This window comes from Brassica napus, chromosome C4, assembly GCF_020379485.1.
Source record: "Brassica napus cultivar Da-Ae chromosome C4, Da-Ae, whole genome shotgun sequence".
Lineage (NCBI taxonomy): Eukaryota > Viridiplantae > Streptophyta > Magnoliopsida > Brassicales > Brassicaceae > Brassica > Brassica napus.
The window spans coordinates 14,640,297-14,666,174 of record NC_063447.1 but is presented as its reverse complement, the minus strand read 5'-3'; the positions used below and the strand labels follow the sequence as shown (position 1 = coordinate 14,666,174).

General features: G+C 36.1%; 2 protein-coding genes across 6 annotated transcripts; one reads left to right on the top strand and one right to left on the bottom strand.

The window, feature by feature from the left end:
- Positions 1 to 3,195: 3,195 nt before the first annotated feature.
- LOC111213747 lies at positions 3,196 to 5,524 on the bottom strand. Of its 5 annotated transcripts, none has more exons than XM_048754289.1 (3): positions 5,355 to 5,524; positions 3,555 to 4,957; positions 3,196 to 3,444 (listed from the first exon to the last, which is right to left on the bottom strand). In XM_048754289.1, exons 2-3 carry the CDS (start codon positions 4,935 to 4,937, stop codon positions 3,415 to 3,417), a joined length of 1,413 nt encoding a protein of 470 aa, XP_048610246.1. In that variant the 5' UTR covers positions 4,938 to 4,957; positions 5,355 to 5,524; the 3' UTR covers positions 3,196 to 3,414. The 5 variants fall into 5 exon arrangements, with proteins under 5 accessions (XP_048610246.1, XP_048610247.1, XP_048610245.1 ...); XM_048754290.1 differs by having other exon boundaries at positions 5,362 to 5,483; XM_048754288.1 differs by lacking the exon at positions 5,355 to 5,524 and adding an exon at positions 5,187 to 5,306.
- A 4,115-nt stretch (positions 5,525 to 9,639) lies between these two features.
- Positions 9,640 to 11,374, top strand: LOC106454863 (blue copper protein). The gene has a single exon (XM_013896948.3). It carries the CDS (start codon positions 10,219 to 10,221, stop codon positions 10,966 to 10,968), a length of 750 nt encoding a protein of 249 aa, XP_013752402.2. The 5' UTR covers positions 9,640 to 10,218; the 3' UTR covers positions 10,969 to 11,374.
- Positions 11,375 to 25,878: the final 14,504 nt, after the last annotated feature.

Below are 25,878 nucleotides of genomic sequence, written 5' to 3'. Positions count from 1 at the left end.
CTCCCAGTATGGCAGATCCCAGAAAATACTTTTTTTGTGCCAGTTATGTAGTTCTCCAACAGCATCTACCGGAAAACGCTCATGTCCACCGACGTCTGGCGTCCTTTCTGCACCAAAATCTCTTAGTTGTATCTTCAAATCTTTCCCACAAATTTTCGGAGGTAGACTGTCAAACACCCTCTTGTTCTTCGTAAAAAAATTCCTACTCCTACGATATGGATGATCAGGTGGTATGAATCTCCTGTGACAGTCAAACCAACACGTTTTCCCTCCGTGTTTTAGTTGGAAAGCATCAGTGTTATCTTGACAATATGGACATGATAGCCTTCCATGCGTTGTCCATCCAGACAACATACCATATGCTGGAAAATCACTTATTGTCCACATTAGTACTGCCCGCATTTGAAAGTTTTCTTTACACGAAACATCGTATGTTTCAGCACCTTGAGCCCATAGTTGTTGTAACTCGTATATTAGTGGCTGAAGAAACACATCAAGTGATCTCTTAGGATGCTCTGGTCCGGGAACGAGAATCGAGAGAAACAAAAACTCTCGTCGCAAGCACAAGTTTGGGGGTAGGTTGTATGGTGTAAGAATGAGGGGCCATAGAGAATACTGTCTTCCACTCTTGCCAAACGGACTGAAACCATCAGTACATAATCCAAGGTAGATATTTCTTCTCTCATACGCAAAGTCGGGATACTTTGATTGGAAATGCTTCCACGCTTTTGCATCTGAATGATGTCTGATCTCACCATCTGTTGAGTGCTCCGCATTCCATCTCATTGGTTGCGCTGTGCGTTCAGACAGATACAACCTATGCAACCTTTCCGTCAAAGGCAAATACCACATCCTTTTATATGGCACTGGAACTCTTCCACTCGTATCTTTATAACGAGGCTTTCCACAAAATTTGCATGTAACCCGCTGTTCATCCGCCCTCCAATAAATCATGCAGTTGTCGCTGCATACATCTATTACCTGATACGATAAACCAAGACCAGCTACGAGTTTCTGAACCTCGTAGTATGAACCAGGAGCTACATTATCCTCGGGTAGAATACCTTTTACAAAATCAGCAATCGCATCCACACAGTCTTCAGCCAAATTATAATCTGTTTTAATGCCCATCAATCTTGTAGCAGATGATAAAGCTGAATGACCATCTCTGCAACCTTCGTACAATGGTTGCTTTCCAGCATCCAACATATCATAAAATCTCCTAGCTTGTGCATTGGGTAAATCTTCCCCTCTAAAATGATCATTTACCATCTGCCAGTACCTACACCATAATCTACATCCGTTCTAATTGGTTCTTCTAATCTAACTGCTGGCTGAGGTTCGCTAGTACTACCATGTTCATAATCAGTTTCCCCATGATGATACCAAATTTTGTAACTTCGTGTAAACCCACTCAAATATAGATGAGTCCAAACATCCCACTCTTTAATAACCTTTCTATTTTTACAATTAGAGCAAGGACATCTTAACATACCTGTTTTTGCTTCCGGTTGTCGGTGAACTAACCCCATGAATTCGGTTATACCTCGTTGGTATTCTTCCGTAAGCAATCTCGTGTTCGGATCCAAATGAGGTCGATCGATCCAAGAACGAAAATAATTTGAAGAAGACATGTTTTTTATGAATCAAATTCGTGTGTAAAGAAAGTAAGAGGGAGGATGAAGATATGGAGTGAATGAAGAGGAAGAGGGGTGCTTGTATTTATATTTGAAATCCTGCCGACAGACCGAGGAAATTCTGACGGAATTCCGACGCCAACGGCTAGTTCGTCGGAATTTCTTCGGAATTTTTAAAATCCCCCAACGGCTCTCTAACGTCTATAATATTTCCTCGGAATTCATCGGTTTTTTTGAGGAATACGTTTTTCCTCGGTATTCCATAAGAATATTCCGACGGATTTGTATTTCCTCGGAATTCCGTCGGTATATTCCGAGGAAATTCCGAGGAAACCAAATTTTGTGTTTCCTCGGAAATTCTTCGGGATATTCCGAGGATTTCATTTTCCGTCGGAATGTCCATCAGAATACCGCTGTTTTTTTGTAGTGATATATGGGTTATATAGTTATGTTTAAAGCTTAAATTTATTCCAAGATAATAGAAGGGACTAGATAAAGATTCATTCGGCGCACTATATCACTTTCAAAGGGAGACAAGACAGGTGTGCCAATCGTATAGCTAATAAAACCTCTTTATATGAAATTTCTTATGCAATTCTTGATTTTAGTACTATTCATTTGGATCATCGGATGATTCTGATGGGTTGCGAGAAGGAGAATGTGAGAAAATAAGAAATTCTTCTAGATTAAGAAAAAACGAATGACAACTCCTCGATTACTCGTTTGGATATATTGCATGGCGATTATAAATCTCGTTTTCAACTAACTTTTTATTTTGCTATTATAGTAGAACATGAATATGACGTTAAAAAGAAATTATAATATGATTAGTGCAATGCAAACGATAAAACTATACTGAGGTAGAATAATACTGATAATAGGATCCGATACTACATCAAATAAATATTGCCATTGGTCGTAACTTTCAATAATAAAAAGATAATGCACATATTGTGCTTATTACGTCTGCATAGATACGTTCGGAGTAGTAGTTAAAACCAAGGAAACTAACTAGTGAGCAAGAAATATCTCATTTGGGTAAAAGATTAGCAGCCTTCTCCACCACCACAACCTCCTCCACCACCACAACCGCCTCCATCGCCACAACCGCAGCCACCAATGCAACCGGAATCTTTCTTCTTTTTCTTCTCTTTGGAGCAAGTAAAAACCGCCATGAATACAAGCGTTAAAGATAGAAGAATCACGAAGATCAACAAACCATCTCTTAAAGCAGTAGTTTCTTTCATGTCGACCTAGCTGATGAAGAAACCTCTCTTTTCTTTAATAATCTTTTTCTTATATTAATAATCTTCTTACTACTCTTGAAACATATTTGACCTTCCATGACACTATAAAGAGGATCAACTTTGAATTTCTCACACCAAAAATTATTTTCAATAATTGCGCTAGTAACCATTAAGGTAATGTATTTAATTCAGTTCTGCAGTCTTCAGGTTTACTTTCTCAGCTTTACATTTCAGAAACATAATTACAAAAGAACAAAAAAAAGGTCTATTACTAGTAGTAGATAACATATAAAGAAGGGCAAAAGAAACAGTGTCACATGGAATTATGGAGTATTATTGCCACAAAATCTCTGTTAGCTGTACATGACTTCAACAAGAAGAAACAAACCCACACCTATATTCATAGCTTTTCTCATTTAGGACCCTTTTATTTCATGATTTATACTAAAAATCCCCAAACTTTATTGGCTCATCCCATCTTTATTGTTGAAATTTACAAGTAAGTTGGTGTGGAAAACATACAGGTCTTGCTAAGCCTCTGGTATAGGGTTGAGTGTCTCCTGAAAGACCAAAACATGTTCAACAAGTAAGCTAATCAATTTGCTAAACAAAACACATTTGACTACTAAGCAAGCATTGAATTTGATAATTAAAGACACATTAGCTTTACCTTGGAGAAGCACACAAACCCTTGCTGTGTATTGAAGGTTTTGACCATAGTTTCCCACTTGGGACTTGCTTGATTAATCTTATTATCATCAGCTCCAAGAGACTGTAACCATGTGAATGAGTTGTTCTTTGGTGGGATTGTAAGCAATGTACGCTTCAACCAAGAATCTGAAGGAGCTTTTGGTAATGGTGGTGGTGGCACAATATGATAACTTGAACGTTGGTGAAGCCTGGTACTTTCAAGATTCCTTGTGTTTCTCTGAAAATTGGCTTCAAGATCAATCTTCTCCTTTGTAACCTCCACAACCACATTGGACTTTGGCAGTGCAACAATAGCTTGATCAGTACATTCAGTGAAAGCCTCATCTCTTATAACACTTTCCTCACCGGGTCTAATCAAGTTCTGCACTTCTTCTGTAAGTAAAGATTGCTCCATGGACTCTTCTTGTACCATCTTGTCTAGTGAATGCACAGTATCTACATACAGAGTTTTCTCAGCCACAGGAGACTCTGAAGAAGGTTTCCATGTGTTATCATCACTAGCCAAGAGCTCACCAAAGTTTTTGCTGACCTTAGTGCGTGAAGTGCAAGAGCTTTCAACTGGTAATGACCCACCTTGTGCAACTGAACCATTTAGTCTCAACTTCCTCTCATCTTCGTTCACAGGCTCATTAGAACTATCTAGATACTTAGAACGCATACGGCGAACAGAAACAGCTCTCTGCGCCTGCATCCTCACAGACGGAACAGGATTCAACACTCCAAAAGAGCTTCTGAAGCAAATCTGATTATCCCCAGCTTTGTTCTGTTTCTCCTTAACCGGTTCCTCTGCCTTAGGAGGTATTTCTGAAGTCAAGGCCTTAGCTGCAGGCAAGAACCTCCCCATCATTAGATCCTGCGTCTGTCTATCACTCGATAAAGTTCCAAAAGGCTCTACCACCGTCCCACCATGACCACTCACATTACTACAGTTGTAGAAAAACGACTCAGATCTCGAAAGCGTATCAGCTGCATCAAGATAAGTATCCTCGAATCTAGTTTCAGGCTTCCTCACTGATGATACTTGTCCTTCTCTACCCCTCCCAGGAGGAAGCTTTGGCACATAACGTGGCTCAACGAAGCTTTGTAAACCCGGTTTGGTTTCGTCTTTTGGTTTTCCAGGCTGGTGTTCCCATTGGAAAGGGACGGTTCCTGGGTTCCTTACGGGACCTGACTTGATATCAGACTTGTAAACCGGTGGAGACGAAGGAGGAGGGACCTTGTTGGTTACTGGATCGGAAGATCTTGGTTTGATCTCGGGCTCTGAAGCTTGTGTGGGACGTCTAACTGATAGAAGCGGGCGGTTGAAGTCCAATTGCTTCTCTTCCATCGTCAAGCTCACCATTAAACAGAGATCAGTTGGTTCTGCACTAATCAAGTTCATCATTAGAAGACTTTCTTCGACTTCTTGAAAGTTTATCAAGATTTGCTTCCTTTTTATCAAGAAATTATCTTTTTGAGGTTAATAATATTTGAAACGAAACAAAGAGTACCCCACAAAACGTATACGGTGAGCCCATCAATAATGAATCCAAAATCATTTTTTTTCCAGTCAAAATCTACAGTTAATAAGAAAACAGAGATGTACACATACGCAGATACATATTCGTAACTAAACTGAAGATTGAGTTTCTTTTTTGAAAAAACAGAGTAAGAAACGAAGAATAAGAAGAAGACGAGGCAGAGAATATAAAATTATACACATCGATATAAAATATACATATAGAGATAGAGATAGAGAGAGGGAGGAGGATGGAGGTACCTCATACCAGTGAGAAAACGCGGGGGTTGAAAAGACAGAGAGAAGGAGAGGTTAGTAGAGAAGATGATTGATTTGGGAGAGAAGATGATAATAATAGTGAAGCGACGTGGTGAAAAAGAAAGGAATATATATGAGCTTTGCCATATTCTTCTTTCACTTTAGTCCGCGTCATTTTTAAACTCATAATAATAAATTTATTATACTCTCCAATCCATGTTGATTAATTTATTTATTACTTAAAATAGTTTTTTTTTTTGTTCACACTAGTTATCTTTCCTTTGTGTCTCTCTATCATGTGCTTCGTATAATAGGGGGATTTGGGTAGGTATGCATGCTATATGTTCAATGATTTAAGTATTTAACTAACTATACGGGTCGATTAATTACTCTAATGATTAATTCCACATTCACAGGATTTCCAGATTTAATTATGAATGGTTGAGGGATACAATGAATTAAACTGAATAACAACTATATGTGGTGATGTCAAAAAAAACAACAACTATATGTGGTGTTCTTTAGCTTTCTATGATACAAGATGAGACGATAAAGTATATACTAATCTCTTAGGGTAAGGTTTATTTTTTTAAACAAGAAATTTTATGTTGAGTGAAATATATATTTAGAGGTAAAAAACATATGTTTAAAGATGATAACTCCTAGATTACTAGCAAGGTATTTCGCAGCAATAACCTAAGCATAAGCATTGTTCAAAACATCAAACATCGTGGTCCAGTGGTAAGGGGTTCTTTCCTGTATGTTGTGAATTCGAATCTTCCTAGAAAAAATTACTTCATGATGTGTTTGAACACCACACGGATTTTGATCCATTTACAAATTCTGTACGCGAGCCTATTCGTGGATCACACGCCCTGGGAGATTAATCTGGATCAGTTTGGCGTAGGATTTATTCTTAAATTATCAAAAAAAGAACCTAAGCATTTATTCAGTTTTTGACCATTTAACATTTATATGTTTATTAGACATCTTTTTGTATATAAAAAGGTACAACTGTCTTTTTTGTTGCATAGTGTAAACACGTATCCAGAAGAAAAAAAGTATTGATAAATCCAACTTTCATATATCAAACGTGTGAATGAGTTCAGGGAACAGATCCAACTTACAAGAGAAAGATAAAAAAAAATTACAAAGGTGCAATGATTTATTTAATAACGAAGGAGATAATATTTAGTGGTGAACAAAAAAAGGGATATGGCAGCAGCTAGGTTGTCAGAAGATTATTTATAAATAAACACTAGTAAGTAGTAACCAAAACAAGAAAGAAACGAACCTTTCTGTTTGCTAACATTGGGACTTGGGGAGTGTAGATATATCATCCTCCGTATGTCGAGAATCATTTAAAAAGTTATAACCTTAAATTTGTACTAATTAAAAAAATATTGATTATGTGTCATTTAATTAAGATTAAAATTTAACTTACGTACCAGTTTAAGAATCAATTAAAAAAATGTTGGTCCAAATCCAATTACTGAGAAACATTATACTAACCCAAAATATAAAAACCGTATATTCTTTCTTTAAATAAAAACTACGGCATTATCTAATATAATTTACATATATATAGTAGTTAATGACTATGAATAATAAAGATTTGATAACAATTTTTGCATCATTCTTCATTTTTGTTTAATTTTATATTATTAAAAAAAAAAAAATCACATTAACCATATAATAAAAAATAGATTTGTTCTTATATGTTATATTTTGAATTTTTTAAAATGACTTTAAATTGCAAAAAGGAACAAACCTTATATGTTATATTTTTTTAAATAACTTTAAATTACAAAAATGAGAAACCTTATATGTTATATTTTTTTTATATGTTATATTTTTCTTATTTGTTATATTTTGAATTTTTTAGAACGACTTTAAATTACAAAAATATAAGTTTTCCTTAAGCATACAAATAAAAGCATTAAAATGACATGTATCAATTCGATAGTTGATGTGAAACCTTTCAAAACCATATGGAAGATAAATGTCAAAATAATTAAATTGTGGAAACAATACTGTTCAGTTTTTTCAAGAATGTGTTCGTTGGAGAAAAAAAAAGATTTTTGTGTCATAATTTGTTTAATGTCGAATCCGATCAATCCATGATATATTAATTATAGTTTAATTCCACAATTTTTAATAAAAATTGATCCGGTCCATCAAAAAAATTATATAATAACAACAAAAAACATTGTATATGTATAAATAAAATGAATAAATATATAAAAAAAAATTGAGATAGTATATACAAATAAACTCACCATACGCAATGCGCTGGTCTGGAACTCGTGTAAAAAAAATATCATTCTCATATGATACGTTACTTTTTCTTTTCCAACTAATGATACTTACTTTATTTCTTTTCCAACTAATGATACGTTACTTAGCATTATTGATTTCAGAAAATTATTTGTATTTGATTTTTATTATGGGTTTATTATTGTGAGTTCAAAGTTCCAGGTTCCTGACAAACACAATTATCCACCTCTGACATTTTTCTTGGTAGCTAGTCCAGATCTAATCAAGACATACTCTTTGTTTTAGTAAATTTTATTATATAAAACAAATATATTAAGGAAATAACTACTCTATTTGTAAGCCCTTTCTAAAAAAAATAAAAAAAATAACTCCCCTATTTTTGTTTTTAAAACTTGCAAGGACGTGGGGTAGGCCTAGGACGGATCCGAATATCCAGAAAATTCAAGATACTCGAATCCGTGAATTTAATATCCGGATCCGGATTCGTGGTTTCCGGATACGTATTGATTTTGAGTCATTTTGTCAGCTTTTAGCATAGAGAGAATTTTTTTTTTGTTGCCAACAGAGAGAATTTCAATTTTACCACAAGTTTGATATCATTTTTAAAAATAATTATTTTTATAAATAATTTAGATTTATGATAAAAATAGTTAAATAACTCTCCTAAATTATTATAAATATTTGAGAATAATTTATAAAACATTTGTAGAAGTTTATAAACCCAATCCACCGACCCGCTAAATATTAAACTCCTAAGAATAATCACTAAACTCTAAACTTCAAATGTTAGAATATATTTTTGATTGAGTGTATTATAAAAAGTGTTAACTACGGTATTTTTAGCAATTTATTAAGTAAATTTTGTTGGATGGGTTTTGATCTTCTTTGCATACAGGAGAAAAGACAAACCTAAGAGTAAAACATATAAAAGCTATGTTCGGTTCCAAAAATTAAGAACATGTCATATACACATTTAATTGTTTTTGAAGTAAATAATACAATTTAAGAGTTATTTTAAGAGATTTAACGCAAATAAAGTGAATGGAGAAAATTTTATTTCATGGTAAAATAAATTGAAAAGGAAATCAAAGTTCAAGCGTGAGTAAGAGTAAGACCAAATTAAATACAGAAAATATAGGAACTATCATAGCCGAATTTTTCTGGTCATTACTTTAATTTACTTAGGATTCGTGGTTTTTTTTTTTTGACAGCAAACGGCTATTCTATTACTCAAACTTGAGGTGGTCTGGGTAACCAGACCGGAATAGAACAACCAGAAAAATCTGTGGTTATTTAAGATTTGCGGTTACTGATCCGTAATTGCACTTTAATATAGATTTATCTGTTTTAGATTTTAACCAAGAATATCTAAAGTTATAGTCGTAAAAATAAAAAGATAGCCTATAAAATCTGTTTATTTACACCAGTTTTAAGGGTGATAATTCTAGTAGATCAGAAAGGAAAAGAAAACAATTGCAGGATACAAATCACCGAATCAGTTACATAGAACCAATGTTTTTAAACCCGACTCGGACACTGAACCAAACGAATTATCGGGTCACTGGATCACTGGGTCGACCGCGGATGAACCGTGGATGAACCGCGGATTAATAAATGAATTAATTTTATTTTATAATAATATATTAGCTATGAAGATACATAAATTAAAGTTTAATATTTTCTAAATATTTTTAAAACATAAAATAATAGTTTGGATATGTATATATCTTATGTTTAAAAAACATTTAGAAAATACTTAACTTTATTATATTTTTTTTTTTCATTTGACATACAAAATAAAAAAAAATAGTTTAGACTAATTAAAATTTTCTGTAACAAGGTAAGAGTTATGACATCTAAAAAAAATCAAGACATAAAATTCATAAATATTTAAATGTCTAATGTGAATAATAAATTAAACTTCAAATCCAAAATAAACTAAAAGTAAAAGATCATCATTGTAATAAATTGTCAATAGCGGAAATAAACTAGCAGTAAATCACATCAACTAATTTTGGTTTTCTCTACCATCCTTCACTTCATTTTCTTCAAATAGCATAATGAAATCTTAATCAAAATCTAAAAATTACAAATATAAAACTGAAAAAAGAAAATTAACTCTTTTTGTCAGTCCCTAACTTCTTAATTGGAAACTTACAATATAAAACATAATTAAAAACTAAAAAATTATTTATTGGTTTAAGCGGTGGTTCAACCGGTATCAGGTTTCGGGGTTAGTGGATTTTCGAGGATTTTTGCGGATTTATAAATATTGAAGTTTCCACAAAACCCAAACCAAATTTTTTTTCTGGATCACCAGGTTTACCGGTTCAACCGCAGATCTGTGTCGGGTTTCAAAACACTGCGTAGAGCCATTATAAAAAAAAGAAATCAATAATATGCAAAACAAAATTAGAAAAAGAAAATCTAAAGTAGATAAGGTCCATCCTATGATTGTATCTCTCTCATATATGGAAAACGGAATAACGGACCTAAGCAAAACAATATTAGGAATTAATCAAATTATTTAGTATATATTACTGGTTAGATAAATATAAAAATCTTCAAATTCACAAAGGGAAAAGGTTATATGCTCAAACGACACTTCGGGCCCTATATAAACATCTCAGCGCCCTCTCGACTTCTAACCAAACAAACTTACAACTTCATATATCTCTTCCAAACTTGCTTGGCCTGCTTATTCTCATTCCAAATAAAGAAGAACAAAACAACGATCATGGCTTTGATCAAGAACGAATCCTTATTTGCTTCTTTGATGATTTTTGTGGCACTCTTTGGAGTTGTAGTTGGAGGCACCGTTCACAATGTCGGAGACTCAAAAGGATGGACCATGATGGGCGTTGATTACGAGGCATGGGCTTCTTCAAGAACTTTTCAAGTCGGAGACTCTTTGGTCTTCGTATACAACAAAGACTACCACGACGTCAATAAAGTCACTCCCAACAATTTCGAGCTGTGTGAACCATCTAATCCATTAGAAAGATACGAAACCGGGTCCGACACGGTCACTCTAACAAAACCAGGAGTCCACAACTTTATATGCGGAGTTCCTAGTCACTGCGACATCGGACAAAAGCTTCAAATAGTAGTGTTACCAGCCTCGTTGGGTCCTGTTGCAGCTCCTGTTCCTAGACCAGTCCGATCACCAAGCTCATTCTCGTCTCCTTCACCGTCTCCGTTGGCAGATTCACCGGTTAAGAATGGTCCAAGGTACCAGATGGGGCCAGCACCAGCTCCACATAGCACAGCCTCAGACTCTAGTGCGGGGATGGGATTCTACTCCCTAATTTCTTTATTTTCTCTTTTCATCTTAGTTTGATACACACGCAAATTGTTGCCTTTTGGTTCTACTTCTTAATGTTTAGTTTTTACCTTTGAGAAGTTTGAGTTGCCCTTATCTTGTTTCTTCTTCTCTTTCATTGATTTGCATTACTTAAAATAATAAATTTAATCAATTTCGTTTTGATCTCCGTTTGTGAACTTAAATTATATACTTCTTGCACTCAAGGGCTTTTTTCAATTTCTAACTTTGTAAAATAATAAATAACAATTTCCCTTATATCAATCTATATGTATTTCATATTTTCATAAACGAAGATTTACCAAATATGATTCAAAACTTGATTTTGATTGCAAAAGTATACCTAAACTTGAATCAAATGCAAAAGTAACTCAAAAGCCTTGTGAAATTACAGTCAGTCCCTTATGACCAAACAAAAAAACAGAACTCATTTTTACGAATAGAGCCTCGTTAAATCTTCTGAGTCTTATGAGATTCTGTTAAGTCTCCTGGACGACGTCCACGGAAGTTGTCTGGTATAGTTGATCTTAAAAATAATTTATAAATTTTGTAAAAAATATTTTGATAAGCGAAAAATTAAAATCATGTAATTATAAATAGTTTTAACTGATATAAATTAAGATATAATAAAATTGAATTGTTTTCAACATAGATGAGTGAAAGTAGTGAATCATGATATTCTTTGGTCTAGGTTTGGCAACATATGTTGTAGTATTGTATGTATTCTTAGGGTTAGATTTTGGAAAGCTTAATGTATTTTTGAAAAATTAAATATTTGGCTACATGTGATTATTTCTGTGTATAGTAAACACCTTTTAAGTTTAATTTGATTTTATGAAGTGTTTAGTTAGTTAATTTAGTTTAGGGGTTATGTTTATGGTCTAGACGACTAACATGCAAGTCGTCTGGCGATTAGAAGACTTCTCTGAAAGTCTTCTAACTTCCGCTAAAAATATTTTAGTTTCCCGCTAAAAATATTGAAGTCTTCTGGGCGACTTACAAGTAAGTCGTCTAGTAAGTCTCATGATTGAAAATATTTAATCTTATTGGAATTTTGTCTCCATATATAAAGAAAAAATTACACATTCTCTCTACTTCTCTCAAATGGGTGCAACAAAAATGGTATGTTTCTCATTCTAAAACTTTCAAACCTCTCTCTAATCTCTTTGAACTTGTAAACACCAAACTTTATATCAATTTATTGTTTTTGTCTCATGTCTTTCTCACAAGTTTATCTTGTTTTGCAAGTTTTTCATCACATGGTTCTCATCTTTCACTCATTTAAAGGTAGATTTATTAATTTTAGATTTGTATTTTTGTGTGTTCTATAAATGTAGATTTATCTAATCTTTCACTCATTTTCTCTGTTTTTAAGCCATTTGAACGTTTTTGGAGATGCAGGTTTTTCAGATCTGGATTTGGATATGAAGGTTTTTCAGATCTGGAAGACTTCTGGGCTAGAAGACTTCCAGACGACTTCCAGGAAGACTTCCAGACGACTTCCAGAAAATCTTCCAGACGACTTCCAAGAAGTCTTCTGACAGAGTCTTCTCCCATGTCTCCCTTTCATAATAGATCTGAGCGTTTTGACAAATTTTTATGTCTGATTTTTCTTCATTTGGTAACCTCCTGTTGCATAAAGTTCATACATTTTTCCAAAACTAAAACTCTCCAAACCCACTCTCTTTGACTTGAAAACACTAAACTTTATATGAATTTTTCATTTTTGTCTCATGTCTTTCTCACTAATCTATCTTTTTGTTGCAGGTTTTTAATCAGATGGTTCTCATCATCCACTTGGATATGTACTTTGTGTGTTCTATAAAAGTATATCTATCTAATTTTCCACTCATTTTCTCTGTATTTAAGCCATTTAAACGTTTTTTGATATAATATACGGGTTTTTCAGATCTGGGTTTGATATACATGTTTTTCAGATCTGGATCAGACCTTGGAAGACCTATGGGAAGTCTTCTCGGAAGTCTTCTAAATTATAATGCGCTAGAAGACTTCCAAGAAGTCTTCCAGACGACTCTAAAGAAGTCTTCCAGACGACTTCCAGGAAGTCTTCTGACGGGGTCTTCTTCTATATCAAGTGGAGTTTAAGCTTGTCTTTGAGAGGAATGATCTATAATAGTTTTCTTTGTGGTATGTTTTGTGATTTGCATGTGTACTCCTTTAGTTGTGACTTTTTTTGTAAATTTGAAGAGATATTAATGAAAAAGTTTGGTAAAATATTCATTTTCCACAATATTATCTTGCCAAAATTACTTGACATAATTGAAGTTATTGATACAACTTCAATAGCAAAACACAATAACACAAAAAATTAATCAAATTTATTACAACTAAGGGAGAAGAATTCTCAAGAAAACTTAGTCAAATTCACAAAAGATAAAATATTACATAATTTCAAAGCTAGAACACTTTCATTAGATACACAAGTAAAAAGTATATCTTATGATCTGAGAAGATACATTAAATCATGTTACTTGATATTTTTGAAGTTACTTAACACTTTTGAAAATTAAATAAACAAGTTACTTAACCAATTTACAAAAACTAACGTAGAAGACTTCCACGGAAGTCTTCTCAATTAGCTAGAAACTTTACTAAGCATGAATGTTGGTAACCTCATAAATATCACCAATTAAGTTATAAATTTCATTCAATATCTCCAATATTGACTAATATACATGAATTAACAAAAAAAAAAAAAAACTTTATAGTTTTAGAGAAAATGAAAGTTTATTAAACATTGTCGCAGACAACTTCCACGGAGGTCATCTGGTAGACTTCTAGGAAGTCGTCCATTTAGGTTAGTTTTGCAATTGATTTTTAACCTAGACGACTTACATGGAAGTCGTCCATCTTTGTTTGTTAAAAAAAAATTCGAGACGACTTCCATGTAAGTCGTCTAGGGAAAACTGGTTAATTTTGCATTTGACCGGATTGTGCAAGAAATTTGACTTTTCATGGACGACTTACATGCAAATCGTCCAGTAGAAAATTAAAAAATCAATATTTTGTTATACCTATACGACTTCCATGTAAGTCTTCTCAGGTTATTTTTGCAATTAAAAAATAAAACAAAAAATATTATTTTTTTCTAGACGACTTACACGGAAGTCGTCCGTCCGACGACTTACATGAAAGTCGTCCAAGATAAGCAAGGTTTGACTAGAATCTCGGAATAAAATCATGGACGACTTTTCGTGTAAGTCTTCTGATGGACGACTTCCGTGTAAGTCGTCTAGACAAAAATAATTTTTTTTTTGTTTTATTTTTCAATTGCAAAACTAACCTGAGACGATTTACATGGAGGTCGTCTAGGTATAACAAAATATTGATTTTTTTAATTTTCTACTGGACGACTTACATGTAAGTCGTCCATGAAAAGTTAAATTTCTGACACAATACGGTCAAATGCAAAACTAACCCTGTTTACCTTAGACGACTTACATGGAAGTCGTCTCGATTTTTTTTAACAAACAAAGATGGGCGACTTCCATGTGAGTTGTCTAGAAAAACACATTTAAAAGTCAATTGCAAAACTAACCTCTGCATCGACCAGAAGACTTCCATGTAAGTCGTCTACAGCCAGACGACTTACCCGGAAGTCGTCTGGACGAACAGATCTGGAAAAAACTAATTTCATAGTTTCAACCAGTGAGATAACTTGTTTACCACACAAAAGTCTTCTCCAAGCACCCATAATCTCAAACAAAAGTGACCCACCAAGAATCGTAAGCTTCAATGGCTCTATGAAACATAAAAAAATTTAGAATCAAAATCTTGGGGTTTTTTTTGGATGAATACGGAGAGAAAGCAATGAGATGTTGTTGTTAGTTCATAAGAATTGAGAAAGAAAGAGTGTAAATCGATTTTTAGGTGCATTAAGAGCTTCAAATTGGTTGTTCATGGTGGTTGGTGTATTGATGGCAATGACAATATTATGAATACTTCAAGATGAGGGTGATAGAGTAAAATATGCATTTTCGAAAAAAAAGTAAAAAAAAAATAATGGCATTTTCGTGAATAATCTGAACTTTGGGGGTGAAAGAGACAAATCAAAGTTACAAAAAAAACATGAGTTAGTTCACTACAAGAAAACAGCGGCATACTGAGGGAAAAAATCGTCGGTATGTCGCCGGAATAACGCTATTCCGACGACATACCGACGAAAAAAATTCTCGGAAATTCATCTTTCCTCGGAAATCCCTCGGAAATTTCCGACGGAATTCCGAGGAAATGAATTTCCTCGGAATATTCCGAGGATTTTTTTCGTCGAAAATTTCTCGGAATATTCCGAGGAAGATGTCGTCGGAATATTCCGAGGGATACACTTCCTCAGAATATTTCCAAAATTAAAAAAAAAAATTATAAATTTATTTTTTTTTTATTTAAATTCGAAAATATAAAATTAAAATTGAAATAGAAAACATATTTAAAATACAAAAAATAATAAAATAGTTTTTATAAATAAAAAAAATGTTTTATAAATACAAAATTAGTTTTAATAAATATAAATATTTTTATAAATATGAAATCATCTTTTTATAAATACAAAATAGTTTTTATAAATACAAAAAATAATAAAATAGTGTTTATAAATCAAAAAAATGTTTTATAAATACAAAATTAGTTTTAATAAATATAAATATTTTTATAGATATGAAATCATCTTTTTATAAATACAAAATAATTTTTATAAATACAAAAAATAATAAAATAGTGTTTATAAATCAAAAAAATGTTTTATAAATACAAAATTAATTTTAAAATATGAAATCATCTTTTATATATCCAAAAATCGAATTTATATACAAAGAACGTTTTGTATATTTAAAAATAGTTTTTATAAATATAAAAATAAAATAATAGTGTTTATAAATCAAAAAAATGTTTTATAAATACAAAATTAGTTTTAATAAATATAAATATTTTTATAAATATGAAATCATCTTTTATAAATCCAAAAATCGAATTTATATACAAAAACGTTTTCTAAAATCGAATTTATATAGAAAAAACGTTTTGTAAATACAAAAATAATAAACAATTTATAAAAAAAGTTCTAAATCAATTCAACACAACCAAATCACAATTCTAAACCTATTACACAACAAATCACAATCCTACCCAATCACCCTAACAAAAATCTATCAAAAAACTTCTTAAATCATCAAATCTACTTAAAAACCTAACAAATAGGACCTAAGAGAGTGGGATAGGGTTCTTACATGATTTGTAAGGGAATGGAAAGGATTCGCCGGAGAGATCGTCGCGAGAGAAGGTGGAGAACGCCAGAAGGAGAGAGAGATCACCGAAGAGGAAGAAGAGAGAAATGGAGAAGAAGATGCGGTTCGAGTTTATAAAACCTTGGGTCTGACGGATATTTTCCGTCGGAATTCCCTCAGTATTTTCAATTTCAATTTTCGCGAAATATTTGGCGGCTTGTTTGCCCGGTTAAATGAAAATATTCCGAGGAAATTCCGACGGCCACTTAAATATCCGTCGGAATTTCCTCGGAATATTGTCATTAATTCGAGGAAAAAGAATATCCTGTGCATGTATTTCTATTAATTTATATTGTTCCTCGGAATTTCCTCGGAATATTCCGAGGAAATACCGAGGAACTAGTGTTTGGGGTTTCAAAACATCAATTTTTTTTTGCTGTATTTCATTTCTTATACAATTGTAATGCATACCATTGAGGATTCTTTGTATAGATGAGCATAAACCATGAAATAACAAATTTCAAAACAAATTGAAAGTATTCCCTTTACCGTTCATTAAAGTGTATAAGTGTTTCTCTTATGTTGTGGGGATTTCGTTCATACAATCGGAAAAGTGTTTATTATAGGGTAAGGAACAAATTTTTGACTTCATAATAAGTCTAAGACACTTAATAAGGGTTATATAAGTGTTATTCAAACCGCAAAACGTTGTTTTCGGTTTAAAAACGCTATTTCCTCGGAATTTCCTCGGAATATTCCGAGGGAATTCCGAGGAAACCCTTATCTTCCTCGGAATATTCCGAGGAAATTCTGAGGAACACTTGATACACTCGAACGTTTTTTTATAAACGCATCGATCGATCCGTTGATGTTCAAAAACGCATCGATCGATCGAGTATATCAAGGGTTCCTCGGAATTTCCTCGGAATATTCTGAGGCTTTTCTGAGGAAACAGGGTTTGGGGTAACAATGTGATCGATCGATTAGATTATCCCATCGATCGATGTGGATATCCAATAGATCGAATGAACAAAATCTCGAACGTGTTTTATAAACGCATCGATCGATGCGTTTATATTCAAAAACGCATCGATCGATCGAGTATATCAAGTGTTCCTCGGAATTTCCTCGGAATATTCCGAGGCTTTTCCGAGGAAACAGGGTTTGGGGTAACAATGTGATCGATCGATCCCAAAATGGATCGATCGATCACCAAGATGGACCAAAGCGTAACAATGTGATCAATCGATTATATTATCCCATCGATCGATGTGGATATCCAATAGATAGAATGAACAAAATCTCGAACGTTTTTTTATAAACGCATCGATCGATCCGTTTATGTTCAAAAACGCATTGATCGATCGAGTATATCAAGTGTTCCTCGGAATTTCCTCGGAATTTCCTCGGAATATACCGACGGAATTCCGAGGAAATTCCGAGGAAACCAAATTTAGGGTTTCCTCGGAATATCCTCGGAAATTCCTCGGAAAATTCCGAGGATTTCATTTTCCGTCGGAATGTCCGTCAGAATACCGCTGTTTTTTGTAGTGGTTTTGTGTTTGATTCAAGTGTTGAACCATATTTGCAAAAAGCTCTTTCATAATACCTAGTAAAAATCAGTGTTAGGGGAGTCAAACAGAAATTGCGGTAAAAAGAAAAAAAAATCTTCTCCCGAATAATTCAATTTATGTTTACGGGTGTGCCACATTTAGTTTCTTTGCTACAAACATTGCACAGACGGTAGATATGTTTATACGCGAAGATTGCGTTATATTATAATGTATTAAACTAGTGCCATCAACGTAAGAAACCTAGTTTAACGTCGGAGAAAATAATATATTAACAAAGAAATTTAACATGTTGAGTTGGTGAGGAAAGCTGAAAACGTTAATTAACATAAATCTTCCAAAAATATACGTTAGATTTGGTTTGTAATGTCCCGGTTTCTGATATGTGGTAATGCATTTAGAAATTTTAAAATAACTGATTTGATTATTAGTATGTGGTGTTTTGAAAAAAATCTATAGAAATCTTAATTATTTAACTATTTGAGTATGCTGATCCATCATGGATGTACTGGACAGTTTGATCTGACATTTAGACCCCAATGTTGAGGATGGATGGCAAAAGGAGATTAACGAGAATTGTTTAACAAGATAAATAATGTTATTCTCATCAACGAATGCATGATGGACATTGTCAGCAAATTCGATGACTTAACAAGAATTTCAAGGATTCGGAAGTTCAAGGGGTCACCCTAGTCTCTCGTATCAGAAAACGAATGTAGAAAATTCGCAAGATCAAGTATATCCAAGCCAACAACACCCCAATGATAAAGTTTCAAACCAAGACCATTCATACTTTTAACAAAGACAAAAAAAATTAAGGAGGTTTCTAAAAGAGACCTCAATTTGTGCCAAACTTCCAAGAGGGATATCAACTACGAAACAACCTTTAAAATCAAGTTACTCAAGTCATGAAACGAATGCCTCCAACAATTGCTAGAGGGATGATATATATGCTGGAGTTTATTTAACCTCATTACACTCAATTGCAACCATATAACATGTCATCATTAGAGATGGTCGATCTTCAAGGACCAAAACTAACTCACTGAGAATGTAAGTAGTAGCTCACTCTAAGTAAATCAAACTTAAACAAGTTTTTTTCTACTTAACTAATAAAGCATACATGAATAAATCAAACAAAAGGAATAAATTAACAAAGAGCTGCTAACAAGAATCTAAACAAGTAAATGAGGAAGCAAATGAGAATTAAGAATGCTGACTCAAATAAATTGCAAAAATAGTTCATATTTTTCAGTTTATCCTACGTTCATGGGCTCACAGAAGTGCAATTAATACTGAACTAGGTCAAGATCAAGATCCGCGCAAGTGAAAATATATAAAAATAAATAATATGCATTTATATTTTACATCATTATTTCAAATTTGCATAATTTTACATTTGGGTTACGTTTTTATATTAAGTTTGTTTTATTTGTCATGTGGCTTTGTTATAAAAAAGCATATTATTGGGTCTTACCTAAAATAAATATAGGGAACAAATATTAACATAAAAATTGTGCATTGGAGTCTAAAAGGTTGAACTTTAAGTATTCCTAAGTATAATACGAATGATGTGTAAATTAGATAACAGTTTTTATGTTGGGTATTTACTAAGAAATACCAACAATAATAATAGGGTCCACTAATAACTCATCATTTGTATCAAGAAGGGAAAAGACATCCGACTTTTCCAGAATCGCAGGAAAAGAGGTTAGGGTCAGAACTATCCAAATCGATTATGATCGAGTTCTGAAATCCGTAATCTAACCAATTTGTACTCTCCAAATCGAAAATCGATTCTCTTCTACACCAATTCGATTATGAATTCTGCAAAGAAAACAACAAAAGACAAAGCAAATGCGACAGCAAGTCGATCAATGTTTCCATCAACCTGTCTATTTCGTTTAAAAGATCAACCAAATTTTATGAAAGAGATAAGTTCACAATCCTTATGTCTTTAGATTCCCCTTTTAAACTGTTATATAAAATATGCAATACAATAAAATGAAGATGTAAGATGTCTGCCCTGAAATAGTCGCTGACGTAGTTGTTGAAGCAGACGTCGGGTTAAGTGGTGAAGACCATGTGGAGTCAAGATGCTGAGCTGGAGTCGTGTAGACTTGGAGAGCAAGGGAGTATCTTGAAAATATGGAAAGAGGAATAAACTTGAGGAGCAAGTTTATAACTTAAAGAAAGAGGAATAAGTGCATTCCAAGAAAAGGAAAGTTGCACTTATTGTTATGGAAGATGTCCATACATGTTGCCTTGGAGACTAGAGTTTCGGGAACATGGAGAATAACTATAAGATAGCTATGGGGTCGTCTGTATAGAGACAGAGACACGGAGGCTGATCTTATAGAGAGAGAGAAGCTCTTGGAGGTGTTCTTGGGTCGTGTTGAAGCAGTGGCTGAAGTACTTGACGGAGAAGAGACATAAACGGGTAGCTTAGGATCTTTCAGTAGCGTGTGTTAGGGTGTTAACACTGACGTGTAAAAGCTGAATTAAGCAGATCTTGTAATAGATTGTTTAAGGAGATTCTAATAAAGCTTTGGTGTGCTTGTGTGATTTGTCTCTTGAGTTATCTTCTGCATTATCAATTGTGGTGTCATCTTTGCACGAACAAGTGGTATCAGAGCGGGTCACCTAAGTTACTGGTGTGATCCTGAAGGTGAAGATGGACACGATTATCTCTGTGCAGAAGGCGATCGTGTTGAATGTGGACCAGTATGGTCATTGGAAGGCTCGCATGAAGCAGATGATTCGAGGAATCAATGAAGATGCGTGGACAGCTGTGGAGATTTGTTGGGAGGAGCCTACCATAGTCACAGGAGGTGAGAAGAAGCCTAAGCCAAAAGAGGATTGGTCAGAGGCAGAACGCAATGCATCAAAATTTAATGCAAAGGCGTTGTCAGTGATTTTTGGAGCTGTTGAAGCAGAGCAGTTTCAGCTGATTCAGGGGAGTACTTCGGCTAAAGAGGCGTGGGAGATCCTGTTGAATTAGTTTGAAGGAGATGAGAGTGTCAAGAGGACACGTCTAGATCATCTTGGGTCGCAGTTTGAGAATCTCAGGTGGTCTGATAATGATTCTGTGGCGAGCTTTAGTGCCAAACTCAGTGGTATGGCGCATGAAGCATTTGTACTTGGGAAGAAGTACAAGGAGAAGAAGCTGGTAAAGAAGTTACTACGTTGTCTTCCAACAAAATTTGAAACTCACAAGGTGGTCTTGCAGATGACTACAAACACGGATGAGCTCAAGTTTGACAAACTTGTGGGTATGCTAAAGGCACAAGAGATGGAGAAAGACAGTAGTCCAGTCTCTACGTCAGGTGGTGCATCAAGGAGTTAGCTCTTGCTGCTGACAAAGATGAAGATAGATCTCCGAATGTTGAAGATGCCATGGGGATGTTGGCTAGGAATCTAAGTAAGATGATGAATTCCTCTGGTGGGTGGAATCAGTATGGTCGCCAAGGAGGTGATCGTGGCAATAGCAGAAGAAGAGAACGTCTTAGATACTATGAGTGTGAAGGTGTTGGTCATATAAGGGCTGACTGTCCTGTAGCACAACAGAGAGAACTTAAGTGTTCTGAGTGCAGAGGTGTTGGACACACACGACGTGAATGTCCAAACTCAAAGAAGGAGAAAGGAGTTCCATTGCAGTCGTCTGATGATTCAGAGTCTGAAGAAGATGGAAAGGTGATAAAGAACCTTGTTGCATTTGGTGCACGCAAGGAGGGATCTATTAAGTCCTCTGATTTAGATCCCAGCACAGATGATGAGGAGTATCATGTGCTGCTTAACAATTGGTTGAGGGTCAAGGATCAGAATCTGAGATTGGACGATATGGCTCAGAAGCAGAACGAGTTGCTTGAAGAACTTCGTGAAGAACTTGCGGCTGTGAATGAGAAGAATGAGTTTCTTGAGCAGGAAAATAGCAAGCTGAGGAAAGTTGCTATTGATGAACAAGAGAGAGCAAGGATGCTGGAACGTGATTTGGCTGACAATCACAAACAGATCAGGATGCTCAACAGTGGATCCAAGGAGTTGGATAAGATACTCTCGATGGGTCAACCAGCCAAGGCAAATTGGGAACTGGGATATCGAGGAGCCGAGAGTACTAAGGAAGTACAACATAAGGGGCTATACATTTCGTGCATGGGAGCACATCAAAAAGTGGAGCCAAAGGAGCTTGTCAGGAAGTACGTCGAGACGTACGACAGGGAGTAAGGCAGGAAGTTCTACAGCGCGCAGCTGTGAGTAACAAGCCGAAAGTAGTACATCAGTGCAATAACACGAAGGTGAGACAGGAGGTTCTGAAGCATGGTTGTACAGCTGGTACAAGGAAGGAGACTAATCGGTGCATCAACAACTGTGTCAGGCCAAGCAAGAAGCAACATCGGATGTGCTGTTGGTTCTGTGGGAAGGTTGGACACAAGAAGGTGGAGTGTTTTACTCGTGAAAAGAGCAGAAACATGGCCAAGAAGGTGAACAAGACGTTCACTAAGCCCAGGAGGGTTGAAGAGGTGTCCTTAGCCAAGAGTGGCTTACTTGATGAGATCAAGGATGAGACATCAGAAGATGGATGCAGCTCTGTTAGGAGTGATCTTCAGGAAGATCAAGAAGCATCAAGCGTGGAGTCAGGACACAGAGTTGTCTGTGACACAAAGGGGAAGGAGATCGAAGTGCGGCAGGAAGTGGTGCAAGATGATCTTCAGGGGTGTTAAATCACTCCAAGACAATAGCAACGAGTGCAGAGGGCACTCGGTGCAGATGGGGAAGGGCTCATGGTCAAGGAGACGACACATGAAGGTAGCCAGGTCCTCAACAAAAGTGGGTCGAGAGGTAGCTCGACAGGTGTGTCAGATCGTGATGACTTGTTATTCCGCTGCAGCAGGGGTTGTGTCATGATTATACATGAAGAAACAGACGGTGGTTCTGTAAAGCTTGACATCTAAGCATCTGTTTTAGCTTAGTATGCAATCAAGCAGGGGGAGAATGATGATGTTCTGGTATAGAGGATGCATATCTCATGGGAGAGAAAAACATGGTGTGGTGCACATCTCGTGGGGGAGAAAGGCACATTTGGTATGAAAGTTTTCAGGTGAGGAACGTGGTTGCTGAACCAGAAGAGTGTTGTGCTTGATCGGCACACAAAGCTAAAAGGGGGAGATTGAAGATGTAAGATGTCTGCCCTGAAGTAGTCGCTGACGTAGTTGTTGAAGCAGACGTCGGGTTAAGTGGTGAAGACCATGTGGAGTCAAGATGCTGAGCTGGAGTCGTGTAGACTTGGAGAGCAAGGGAGTATCTTGGAAATATGGAAAGAGGAATAAACTTGAGGAGCAAGTTTATAACTTAAAGAAAGAGGAATAAGTGCATTCCAAGAAAAGAAAAGTTGCACTTATTGTTATGGAAGATGTCCATACATGTTGCCTTGGAGACTAGAGTTTCGGGAACATGGAGAATAACTATAAGATAGCTATGGGGTCGTCTGTATAGAGACAGAGACACGGAGGCTGATCTTATAGAGAGAGAGAAGCTCTTCGAGGTGTTCTTGGGTCGTGTTGAAGCAGTGGCTGAAGTACTTGACGGAGAAGAGACATAAGCGGGTAGCTTAGGATCTTTCAGTAGCGTGTGTTAGGGTGTTAACACTGACGTGTAAAAGCTGAATTAAGCAGATCTTGTAATAGATTGTTTAAGGAGATTCTAATAAAGCTTTGGTGTGCTTGTGTGATTTGTCTCTTGAGTTATCTTCTGCATTATCAATTGTGGTGTCATCTTTGCACGAACAAGTGGTATCAGAGCGGGTCACCTAAGTTACTGGTGTGATCCTGAAGGTGAAGATGGACACGATTATCTCTGTGCAGAAGGCGATCGTGTTGAATGTGGACCAGTATGGTCATTGGAAGGCTCGCATGAAGCAGATGATTCGAGGAATCAATGAAGATGCGTGGACAGCTGTGGAGATTTGTTGGGAGGAGCCTACCATAGTCACAGGAGGTGAGAAGAAGCCTAAGCCAAAAGAGGATTGGTCAGAGGCAGAACGCAATGCATCAAAATTTAATGCAAAGGCGTTGTCAGTGATTTTTGGAGCTGTTGAAGCAGAGCAGTTTCAGCTGATTCAGGGGAGTACTTCGGCTAAAGAGGCGTGGGAGATCCTGTTGAATTAGTTTGAAGGAGATGAGAGTGTCAAGAGGACACGTCTAGATCATCTTGGGTCGCAGTTTGAGAATCTCAGGTGGTCTGATAATGATTCTGTGGCGAGCTTTAGTGCCAAACTCAGTGGTATGGCGCATGAAGCATTTGTACTTGGGAAGAAGTACAAGGAGAAGAAGCTGGTAAAGAAGTTACTACGTTGTCTTCCAACAAAATTTGAAGCTCACAAGGTGGTCTTGCAGATGACTACAAACACGGATGAGCTCAAGTTTGACAAACTTGTGGGTATGCTAAAGGCACAAGAGATGGAGAAAGACAGTAGTCCAGTCTCTACGTCAGGTGGTGCATCAAGGAGTTAGCTCTTGCTGCTGACAAAGATGAAGATAGATCTCCGAATGTTGAAGATGCCATGGGGATGTTGGCTAGGAATCTGAGTAAGATGATGAATTCCTCTGGTGGGTGGAATCAGTATGGTCGCCAAGGAGGTGATCGTGGCAATAGCAGAAGAAGAGAACGTCTTAGATGCTATGAGTGTGAAGGTGTTGGTCATATAAGGGCTGACTGTCCTGTAGCACAACAGAGAGAACTTAAGTGTTCTGAGTGCAGAGGTGTTGGACACACACGGCGTGAATGTCCAAACTCAAAGAAGGAGAAAGGAGTTCCATTGCAGTCGTCTGATGATTCAGAGTCTGAAGAAGATGGAAAGGTGATAAAGAACCTTGTTGCATTTGGTGCACGCAAGGAGGGATCTATTAAGTCCTCTGATTTAGATCTCAGCACAGATGATGAGGAGTATCATGTGCTGCTTAACAAGTGGTTGAGGGTCAAGGATCAGAATCTGAGATTGGACGATATGGCTCAGAAGCAGAACGAGTTGCTTGAAGAACTTCGTGAAGAACTTGCGGCTGTGAATGAGAAGAATGAGTTTCTTGAGCAGGAAAATAGCAAGCTGAGGAAAGTTGCTATTGATGAACAAGAGAGAGCAAGGATGCTGGAACGTGATTTGGCTGACAATCACAAACAGATCAGGATGCTCAACAGTGGATCCAAGGAGTTGGATAAGATACTCTCGATGGGTCAACCAGCCAAGGCAAATTGGGAACTGGGATATCGAGGAGCCGAGAGTACTAAGGAAGTACAACATAAGGGGCTATACATTTCGTGCATGGGAGCACATCAAAAAGTGGAGCCAAAGGAGATTGTCAGGAAGTACGTCGAGACGTACGACAGGGAGTAAGGCAGGAAGTTCTACAGCGCGCAGCTGTGAGTAACAAGCCGAAAGTAGTACATCAGTGCAATAACACGAAGGTGAGACAGGAGGTTCTGAAGCATGGTTGTACAGCTGGTACAAGGAAGGAGACTAATCGGTGCATCAACAACTGTGTCAGGCCAAGCAAGAAGCAACATCGGATGTGCTGTTGGTTCTGTGGGAAGGTTGGACACAAGAAGGTGGAGTGTTTTACTCGTGAAAAGAGCAGAAACATGGCCAAGAAGGTGAACAAGACGTTCACTAAGCCCAGGAGGGTTGAAGAGGTGTCCTTAGCCAAGAGTGGCTTACTTGATGAGATCAAGGATGAGACATCAGAAGATGGATGCAGCTCTGTTAGGAGTGATCTTCAGGAAGATCAAGAAGCATCAAGCGTGGAGTCAGGACACGGAGTTGTCTGTGACACAAAGGGGAAGGAGATCGAAGTGCGGCAGGAAGTGGTGCAAGATGATCTTCAGGGGTGTTAAATCACTCCAAGACAATAGCAACGAGTGCAGAGGGCACTCGGTGCAGATGGGGAAGGGCTCATGGTCAAGGAGACGACACATGAAGGTAGCCAGGTCCTCAACAAAAGTGGGTCGAGAGGTAGCTCGACAGGTGTGTCAGATCGTGATGACTTGTTATTCCGCTGCAGCAGGGGTTGTGTCATGATTATACATGAAGAAACAGACGGTGGTTCTGTAAAGCTTGACAACTAAGC

Coding starts and splice junctions, on each gene's coding strand:
- LOC111213747 (XM_048754287.1), bottom strand. CDS start 4,979: ATGATGAACTTGATTAGTGCAGAACCAACTGATCTCTGTTTAATGGTG. Junction 3,445..3,554: donor GGTTTGTGTGCTTCTCCAAG/GTAAAGCTAATG, acceptor TTGGTCTTTCAG/GAGACACTCAACCCTATACC.
- LOC106454863 (XM_013896948.3), top strand. CDS start 10,219: ATGCTCAAACGACACTTCGGGCCCTATATAAACATCTCAGCGCCCTCT.